We start from the raw sequence: 10,640 nt of genomic DNA, 5'->3' as shown, positions 1-10,640 counted from the left end.
GAATATTTGCTAAAATGCCTGTGATGGAACCATATACGTGGGTTGTGGTGAGAGCCCCAAGAGACAGCAGTCTGTTTTAATTTGAAAGGGGCTCGCCCAGCCCCTGTCCTCTCAAGGAGCGCTGCTCTTTGTTTCTGTGCTGCTTCTTGCTGGAGGAACCAATCTGACTAAATTTTGGGTTTGGTTGCTGCTGGAGAATCTTCATTACAGCTGGTATCACCCCTTTCTTCTTTATCCCTTCCTTGGAGTGAAAGAATAAAATCAAGTACAAAAATTTATTAATAATTGACACATTGGGTGTGAGATTCTTGCCATTTTGTCACTCTAGGGGCTAATATTAATAGAAAAACTCTGGACTAGAATAGAAGCACATGAGCTCTTCAAAGAGCCTGTTGAGCTCTGTCCCCAAGCTGGGGCTCCTTCAAGGCAGGCCTATGGGCTTTCACCTGATGGCTTTGGGCAGAATCAGATGGTCAAGAAAGTTGAGCCAGGTGTGCTAGTGTGCACCTGTAATCCCAGCTACCTGGGAGGCTGAGGTATGAGGCTCACTTGAGCCTGGGAGTTTGAGACCAGCCTGGGCAACATAGCAAGACCCCATTACCAAAAAAAAAAAAAAGTAGTTGGCAGTGTACTCCTTCATTCTTGGGGGTCCTAAGGCTTGATAGTCCTGCCTGTGTGAAACTGTGGTAATCTGCATTTACTACTGGCCATGATAACATCAGGTGATGCCCCAGTGAGTTCCCCAGATTCCACCCATGTTCCCTATAGCTCCTGTTTTGTGGTTCTGAGAATCATTTTTGCCAACGTCATGGCCCCATTTTCTCCTGTGAAGGAATCTGGAGTAACCAAGTAGTTATCTCAGCACTTCAGTGTCCACTTCAGGGGTACTACTATAGTGTCCCTTGGTGGAAGTGTTCTTCCCTTGGATGCCAAATTCTTGATATCAATAGGACCCAAAGTTGCAGGAGTAGGGTGGCAATTTTTTTTTTTTTTTTTTTTTTTGAGACAGTGTCTCACTCTTTCACTGTGGGTAGAGTGCAGTGGTGTCATCATAGCTCACTGCAACCTCAGACTCCTGGGCTCAAGCGATCCTCTTGCCTCAGCCTCCCAAGTAGCTGGGATTACAGGCATATGCCACCATGCCCAGCTAATTTTTCTATTTTTAGTAGAAATGAGGTGTCCCTCTTGCTGAGGCTGATATTGAACTCCTGACCTCAAGCAATCCTCTTGCCTCGGCCTCCCAGAGTGCTGGGGTTACAGGTGTGAGCCACCTAGGCCTGCCTGCAACTTTGTTTTTTGAAGTCGACAAGAAGATCCTTCTTGGAATGTTTTGCTGACAATCAAAATTTAAATTTGTGCCACTACAAGCAACACTTAATTAACATTATCATGAATACAAAGCTAAAAAGTCATGTGGATGATTAGGTCCCAAAATCGAATTTCAATCCTTAGTTTTCAGCTTTTCCCACTAGATCTAGAGCTGTTTGAAAGTAAAGATTATCTCAAAGAACTTTGCAGTTGAAAAGACTTTTAAAGATTATTCAATAAGTAGAATCTCTTTTGTTAAGTCTCTGATCAACATCAGTCCTCTCTGCCTATTTCCAAAAATGGTGATTTATGTCTTCCTGAGACTGGCTTTTTCTTGGATAGACAGCTCCAGTAGCTAAGAGAGTGCTGAAATATTTCTGTAACTTAATTTTACAGTCCTCATTTATCTTTATTTGAGGACTCTGGACTGAGTCATCGCATCAGTCCTTTCGGTATTTAAGGCCAGACACCTACTCTCAGTTGGGTCTTTTTATCCCCAGGCTAAACAACACCAGTTCTCTCACCTATTTAAACATTTTTTTTTCCAGACTCTATCATCTTTTTCATCTTCTTCTGTGTATTCTTCAGTTTAAAATGAGGTATCTAGAATTAAGAACACTATTTCAGGTCTGATCTATGAGTGCTAAGATTCAGTAGTAGACGCTCATTAATCTTTTAATAATGTGGTCTTAGCCCTGTTAGCAGTCTCAATAAACCTGGATTATATTAAGTTAGCAAATAACTGTCATTTTTTCCCACATTGTTGTAATTTGGGATTTTTAAGATGGAAAGCATGCTTTCAGTGATTATGAGAGACACAAAATGGAAATAAAGATTTTGGGGATGGGGGAGCAAAAGAGAAAAATAAAGAAAAAATGTTAAAAAAACATTTCATTACTTACAGGTCCTGGGGGTACGCAGCACACCTGACACACAGGGATGTCATGGAGCGCATGGAGAGAGAGAGGAAGGGACTGTGGGCCAATGCCTCCAGGGTATTACCTAAACATGTTTCCCACAGGGAGTTTTAATTTGTGGGTTTAAAGCAAGCAGGTGCAAGTTCCAGGAGGTCACACGGTGACTGAGAGATGGTCCCTTGGGCACATACACGTAGTCCAAGTGGGGTGTGAGGGTCAGCGGGGCCAGTCACCCGGGCTGCATCTGGCAGTTCCCTGGGGAAGTGGCACCAGGAAGCAGCTGCATAAGCCGGATGCCAGGACTGACCACACTGAGGACCTGGGAGAGGTGTAGAACTGGTAACTGTGTCCAAGGTGACTGAGCCCTCCTTCTGGTAGGAGACAGTGCAACTTATATTCAAAGTGGATGCCAAGGCAACATAAAATAATAATTCACTATATACACAAATTGTTGATTACCCTAATCTTATGCAATTGATTTCAAAACCTAAGTAGAAGTATTCATGATCGTTAAGCTTTAGGTTATTGGTTTTGATCCATTGTTTCAGCTAGTTTATATTCTTTTAAATTGTTTGTTCTTCGTTGTGTTAACTATTCTTCCCAGCTTTTCCTTTCCTGGCCTTCCCTTTAAGAATGGTAGACAGTCAAAGGTCTACCTTGAGAGATGTCACCTTGGAGAGGCCAGTGGGCAGCTCCAGTAAATCTGGTGGATTTATAATTGTCTGTGAACTGGGCCTCTTGGAAATTAGATATGTGATCTAAGGAATATTGGCACAAGGCTATAAAAACTCCAAATTAATTTACTAAGAATTGTGACTTCCAATTAGACTGTCTTCTTGTTTTAAAATGTACGTTTTATTCATATTTAGGTATGGGGAGGCCAACAAATCAGGAGACAATTGATATTGAAAAGACATTTGCTACTCTCAGCTCCGAGGGGAGATGGGGTGGGGGACACACCACACTATGCAGTGCCACATGGGGAAGGGAGGACCAGAGTCTCTTGGGAGGCAGAAGGAGCTAGGGGAAAAGGTGGGCAAGAGCTTTATTGTGGTATCTGTGGGAAGAAATAGGCAGGCAGGTAGGCAGGTGGGCTCTGGGGTGTAGGAGCTGTCTCTAGCTGTCTGGTACCCGGCCCTGGGGTCATCAGGGCAGGGGACAGTGGCCCCAAGTGTGAGAGCCCCATAAAGGAGTCGGTTGGGCTCTGGGCTCTGGTTGGTTGTTTGCATATGAAAGGCGTGAGGGAGTTCCCTGGGGGAGTTGTTTTCTATCTCTAGGAATCAGTTAACCCTGGGAGGCGCTATCCCTCCAGAGTCAGCGAGGCCCCAGGGTGTCAAATCATCAGAAAATATAAAAATTAAAAACACAATGAATACATTTCTCATCACCCTGACAAGTTTATGCTCTCCTTTAAGCAAACTATATGGGAATCAAATTATTAAAAGGCTACACAGTGAGTATTTAATCAGAATAATAGTAGTTTTATCATTTGAAATTTTAAAAGGTTCAAGTATTAGATGCCTGATGGGTGCGTCTCTACCAAGGAATATGCCAGGCAGGTGTTCACCACTTTCCCTGGGCACCGCCTATATGGGCCCTGTCAGCACACTCTTAGTACTGGGGTGGCCCTGTGTCCACAAAATGACTCCTGCCATGAATCAGTACTAGCTGTACTCTGAAAATCCTAGTCCCAAGTAATTATAAAATCAATAAATGGTCTAATCATACCTTTAAGTAAAAGTTAAATCATACTCTTACATGAAGTTAAAATATAACAGAATGCATTTTAAAATATATACATATATACACATATGCGATTCCTGTTGCAAACATCTGTGACTCACCATTGAGATCACAATGATACATTTTACTTAATGGAGTGAAAAGTCCCATGGGATGACTTTACAACCATACTCAAACACCAAAAATGTTCTTAGGATTGCTAGCAGCTTAAAAATTCTTCCAAATATGGCCCCAAAAGTTTTAATCCTATTGAATATCTTTTTCATGTTGGGATGAGAACAGCAATAAAAGTTATTCTTTCCTCATTTTCTATTTATTCAAAGTAACCTTTGGCCCAATTTCTCTTGAAATTGTTGAAATATTCTTAGTATTTGAAAGATAAATAAAAATCAGCAATAATCAAAATGATATTTTAAATCTTTATTGATACCATTTTGTTTATGAACTAATCTATTTACATATTCTTCCAAACTGTACCCTTACGACTTGAAATTAACTATTTTTCTCAATATTAAACTTGCAGAAGGCATTTAGCTATCTATATAAACATCAGGTACAATTCTAAGTTCTGAATCAAAAAATATTTCCAATGTAATTAATATTAATGTTCTTCAAAACAGTAAATGGAAAAACCTGCAATTACTTTTTAAAATAAAAGCCACAAATAATTAAATAATTACTATGTACACTACAACTTACTTATATCAAATTACCAGGGAAAGCATCACACCAATTATTAGGATCACCTCGACTCACAGAAGGCAAAAAAAGTTATATATGACAATCATCAAATTAATAGTCAGGATTTATATAGTCTGATTTATTCTTTGTTGAGAAACTGCTAGGTTGAAATAAGGATTCTTTGTATAAACACCATACCTTGAAGTTATACAGATAATTTAGTTATTTTACATTTTATAATAGTAGCATGGTATTCATTTATTTTGTTAGAAGTTATTCACAGGTCCTAAAATACTAGATGATTGGAATGTCATATTAAGGAAATTATCATTATATATCCTTATTATATAAATGTCTAATAACTACATATCCAAAATAAAAACATATCATTTAATATTGACTGAATATTTTGTGATTAAGTTTCTATTGGCTTTCTTAATTTTAGCTAACCTAATAATCAGTTTTACTTTTAAAAGCAAAGCAAGCACTTAGTTTCTATTTGTGATAAATCCCAAACTTTTTTTTTGGTTGTTTCTTTTGAAAGATAATAATTTGATATAAGTAAAGAGGAATGCTTTTTAACTTTTGTGTTATATTACCTTGCTATTGGAAACCTATGGATTGGTTTCCAAAAATAATAACAGGAATTAAAATATATGGAGAAAGAATAATCCATAAGATAACATTATAGGTAAGTTTATTTAAAAAAAAAAAGCAAAAAACAGTGTACAAACAACAGGATTAGGCATAGATTTTTAGTAGCTTATAAAATTCTGACCTGCCAGTTTGACAATGATTAAGCTAATACCACGAATATTTTCGTTGCCCATTCTACTATAGTGTTTAAACTTTTAAAAATTTTAATTTGATTTTTACCTACCTGCAGTCAACATTTTTTAAGAATTAGTTCATTCTTTCTTTGTAGCTTAGGTTTGTAGATCTTAGAACATTTTATCGCTATTAGAGTTTTCTGTTATGCTTTTGGGATCATAGTTAATTACAATCTTATTTATTGACTTGAAATGTTAAAAAAAATTCATTGACTTAAAAACTGTTTCCTAATAAAATATTTAGCTAATCTGAAATTTAAAAAAAAGTTATCTCCAACATATGTGGCCTTCTTTCTTTGCTGATTTTTGTCTGTTTATTTATTTTTTTAAATAGAGATGGGGGTCTTGCTCTCGCTTAGGCTAGTCTCAAACTGCTCAGCTCAAGTAATGCTCCTGCCTGGGCCTCCTAGAGTGCTAGGATTATAGGCATAAGCCACCTCACCTGGCCATGATTTTTGCTTAAATGACAAATTTGGACCACATGAAGGTTGTTATATATTGGAGGTTTTAAGAAAAATAGCTTTCATTTTGTTTGAGAGAATTACCTTAGCAGAAACTATATATTATTTGTGTGTTCATGGTGACTAGTACAACACACATTACATTTTGATCTGCCTAACCATTATGGACTAACCAATTACGAGATTTAAAAGGATGAACATTTATGATTTCTTCTCTAATTCTATATTTCTCTGATAGAGACATCTGAAGAAAATGTGTTTTCTATCCATCTCTTAAAAATTTACTAATTGCTTAATTTGTTCTGTTTGCAGTGATTGTCTCCTTAACAACATTTTTTTACTTTTGAATTCTTTAGGGAAAATAGGAACTGTTGGAACAAACACTTTTTGACCACAAGAAAGAAGGCTGCAAATCTTGCTGTTGACATTGATATCTGATATGGGAGGGTGAGGATTTACATTTAAGGGTGGCAGAAATCCTGGTCTGGTTTGAGTAATATTGTGATCTAACGGGAAAGCTCCAGAACCACGCCGTTCTAGAACTGCATGATTTCTCCTGCTCAGGACACCCGGAGGCATATTCTCCAACAATTCTTTGGACCCTGACACCTGCGAAGGACATGGCGAAAGGATCTTTTTCTTTCCTGTAAGTGCTTTGCCATCTTCTAAAGCTGGAGGGGTAAGACCCGATGAGAGCTGGGAATCAGAGCTGTAGTGATTTGCCCCCGAGTTTCTTTTTTGAACTATACTTCTTAAGGTGGAAGTAAATATTGTCTGGGTAGAATCTGGGTCCTGGTCAACAGGGATTTCAAGGCATTGCTGATTTCCTTCTGGAAAAGGAGACTGATAATTTATTTCATCATATGACATCTTTCTTGAGCTGGCCTCAAAGGCTCTCAGCAAATGTGCAGTGTCTTTTACATCAATGCTTTGGTGCCTAGTGATGAATCGCTTGGAAAGTGCCAGCCCATTGGTTTTATAGGATAATTCTTCCTCTGGAGTAATATCCTGGAGCTCCTCTTGCAATGAAGCCACTCTGTTCTGGTGCATTAAGGATGGGGGACTCCTGAGCCAGGGCGGAGCCTGGGGTAGCTTGGACCCATTAAGGGCCACAGCAGGCTTCCTCGCAGGGGAGCTTGGGTCCCAGGTATCATCACTGCTTCCAGAGAGCTCACGATCCTTAAAGCCATGAAGGGACAGTTCAGTTTCAGAAGAATGTGAACGTGGCAAGGAGGCTGTTTTGATGTCTACTTCTGAAGGAGTGGTGCAGGAGGCTGGAGGATGACTCCCATCTATGTCCACAGGCGGCATATTTAAGTACTGTTTGGTAGTGTGCTTCCCAGAAGGCGATTTCGCTGTCGTGATGATGATGACCTCTTTCCCTTTTGCTTTGCAAGCACTAAGCAGAACTTTCAGAGTCTCTCTGTCTTCTGAATTTATAGCATAAACAAGAGCCGAGTAACTAGAATGGTCTTGCAAGCTGAGGTCAGCCCCACTCTTGAGGAGCAAAGAAACAACTTCGGGACCAGCTTTCTCTAAGCAAGCATGCATCAGAGCAGTTTTCCCAGACTTGTCCTGTATGTTGGGATCAGCATTGTTCTCTAACAGGTATTTAACCATTTTGGCTTTACTGACACTCTGGTGATCAACATGTTTGGTCTTACAAGCGATCATTAAAGGTGTTTCCCCACGGTCGTTGCTCTCATTAATGTAGGCACCGCCTTCTAGCAAAAGTCTTGTGAGGCGAAGCCGGCTCTGATGGACTGCTTTGATCAAGGAATTTCCATCACTTGAAATTTCTATACCTTCATCCATCTTCAAAAATAAAAAATCAATACCTGGTTATCAGAGAAGATGAAGATCAAACGATTAGCCAAAATCAATACCCCAATTTATATTCATTTTGTTACTCTAATTAATTTCTGAAATATGTACGAATAGGACATAAATGGGATTATGCTATTGATAAATGCGGAACAAAATAGTGAATTGCAAAATAAAAGAAGTTTGAGCATAGTAATGACCTTTAGGAAGTTAAAACTAAAATTTATTTTCAAAATATCTTCATTTAATATTTATGATGTAACACCAACACCGTACTTTCCTAAATCCCATACTAAACAATAATCCACTTATTTTCTACTTGTGAAAAATGTTTTTAAAATTAATATTGGCTGGGCAAGGTGGCTGATGCCTGTAATCTTAGCACTTTGGGAGGCCAAGGCAAGAGGATTGCTTGAGGTCAGGAGTTTGAGACCAGCTGGAGTGAGACCCCACTCTACAAAAATTAGTCGGGCATGGTGGTGCACGCCTGTCAGCTCAGCTACTAGGGAGGCTGAGGCAGGAGGATCATTTGAGCCCAGGAGTTTGAGGTTGTAGTGAGCTATGATGATGCCACTGCACTCTAGCCCTGGAAGACAGAGCGAGACCCCGTCTCAAAAAACAAACAAATGAACAAACAAACAAACAAACATGGTAGCTTAATATAAAGATTTTAGTATTAAATTACTTAAACATGCTCTTCAATTAGATCATGCAGGTGATATTTAGATTTTCAATTTGAGGGGTATTTTTATGTTTCTTTCGAAGGGTAGAAAATTGGACCATACAACGTTAAAATAACTGACACAATGTCTGAAATTCACACTGAGATTGGAATGGTAAACATGTGATTATGCATTTGTCTTGATTCCATTATTTAAATCATATACTGACTAGATTATGGGGTTAGCAACAACTACTGGGTTAAATTCTGACAGCAGTACATTTGCTCTGAAAAAGGAGTATTATAGGCACGAAACCAGAAAGGAGCCATGCAGACTTTGTAAACATTTTAATTTTTATCATTGAAACTAAAAAATATTTCTGTTTAATTTATTTAAATATTTTAGATTCAAAGTCCTTCAACAGAAAATTCCATTAGGTGGTGAGAATTATGTCTTCATCTAGAGCTAAGGGCAGTTTTGTCTTTTAACAGTCCTTAGAGTGAGGGAGAAAAATCAGATAAACAAATGTAAATATTTTAAATGTAGATTTAAAATATTTAAATCTATTTAATTAATTTGGTGGTTTTTAGAAATTGAAAAATATGTATTCTATCCATTTGCTTATTAAACTAATATTATGGGACATGAATTTCTATCTGATACTAGAATAGATAACAAATCTAATAACCTCTTAACAGAAAGAAAGAAGAGATAAAGAGAGCAGATAGAAAGTGAAGAAAAAGAGGAAAGTTGGCATGCACACAGAAATTAATTCCATTGTTAAACATCTAAAAGATCTTGCTATGTACCAGGCACTGAGCTACGAAGATACAAGCCCTGCCCATGAGGCGCTCACAGTCTTTCAGAAGAGATGTTGTATAAGCGGCTGGTTAGAGTAAGAGTCACGAGAACACAGAGCTTCAACAACTTAGAGACTGAACGGGACTTCACAAAACCTGGGTCTTGAAGACTGTATAAGAATTTGGCAGGCAGACAAAGGAGGAAGGAAGAAGTGAGAGTACTCCCTGTGCAAAGACCTAGAGGCATAAAATAGCAGTTTGTTTACAGAATGAAACAGGCTCTATTTACACAGATATAACCAAACTTCAGGAAAATATTTCAGCAGATGGTTAGAGTTAGGGTTAATATGGTAGAACACATACATCTAATTTTGTTCCTTCTTGAAACCCCCTAAAACTAAAAAAATGTTGAAAGGACATAAATTCATACCAATAGAGGGAAAAGGAGGGAAGATGGCAGCAAGAACATTTTGGAAACCAGAAAGCAGATAGGCCAGTAGTAACTGACTCAGCCCACTTGAGAAAGCCTTTAGAACTGGTGGCGGGAGCGGGGAGTGAAGAATACAGCTAAAATAAGGAGGACTAGGTGAAAAGCTGTCAGAGAAGCAGTTGGATTCCTACGTCCTTGCTACTCAAAGTGTGATCCTACCCTGGACCAGCAGCTGCAGCGGTAGCCAGGCGGGCATCACCATCATCAGAAAGCTCATTAGAGGTGCAAAATCTCAGACTCCACCCCAGAGCTGCTGAATGAGAGCCTACATTTTAACCAGATGCCCAGGTGCTTTGTATGCACGTTCAAGTTTGAGAAGCACTATCTTAGGTCATTCCTCCAACTCCAAGCCACTGGGAGATAGAGACTACTCCTCTCCCACCATAGAGGATATCCAGAGGTTTATTCTCTGAAAATGTGAAACAGAGGGTCTCTGGCCTGGGACACCAGGCTTATTTGAGAACAGAAAAATAGGGGAATAAGAGATTATTTGCTTGTTTGCTTACTGACCACTGCTGAAGGAACGGATAGCCTACTTCCCCAGCTCGGCTCCAAGAAGGCCGGCAGCTATATGCTTACCCCTCAGCAAAAATCGTTGCCCCCTTCTCTCAAGAATCTGACCTGCCGAAGAGAAAACAACTAAGAGTACTGACCACAGGATTCCCCCACATGCCACCCACATCATCCTACAGTGAGCCTTGCAGGTGATAAACCTCACCTGTGTGCTCAAGGTTTCTCATCAGTTTTTAAATCCCAGCCCTTTAATCATGAGTGGACAGCCCAAACAAAAATCAAAAAACGAAAATGCCTCCTACATTAAAGATTAGAACAAATAGGAAAAAGCAGCTTGGAGGAAACTGACATTAGCCAGGAAAATGAAAATTTCAAAAACGCATTATCTTCAAAGGGATAAGAAGACATAAC

At 39.0% G+C, this 10,640-nt stretch overlaps 1 protein-coding gene across 1 annotated transcript; it reads right to left on the bottom strand.

Annotated features, from left to right (window-relative positions):
* Positions 1-5,947: 5,947 nt before the first annotated feature.
* ANKRD34B (ankyrin repeat domain 34B) lies at positions 5,948-7,755 on the bottom strand. The gene has a single exon (XM_012664566.1). The coding sequence runs from the start codon at positions 7,753-7,755 to the stop codon at positions 6,214-6,216; it is 1,542 nt and encodes a 513-aa protein (XP_012520020.1). The 3' UTR covers positions 5,948-6,213.
* Positions 7,756-10,640: the final 2,885 nt, after the last annotated feature.

This window comes from Propithecus coquereli, unplaced genomic scaffold (assembly GCF_000956105.1).
Source record: "Propithecus coquereli isolate 6110/MARCELLA unplaced genomic scaffold, Pcoq_1.0 Scaffold9, whole genome shotgun sequence".
Lineage (NCBI taxonomy): Eukaryota > Metazoa > Chordata > Mammalia > Primates > Indriidae > Propithecus > Propithecus coquereli.
The sequence above is the reverse complement of the archived record's forward strand: the minus strand, read 5'-3'. Positions and strand labels throughout refer to the sequence as shown.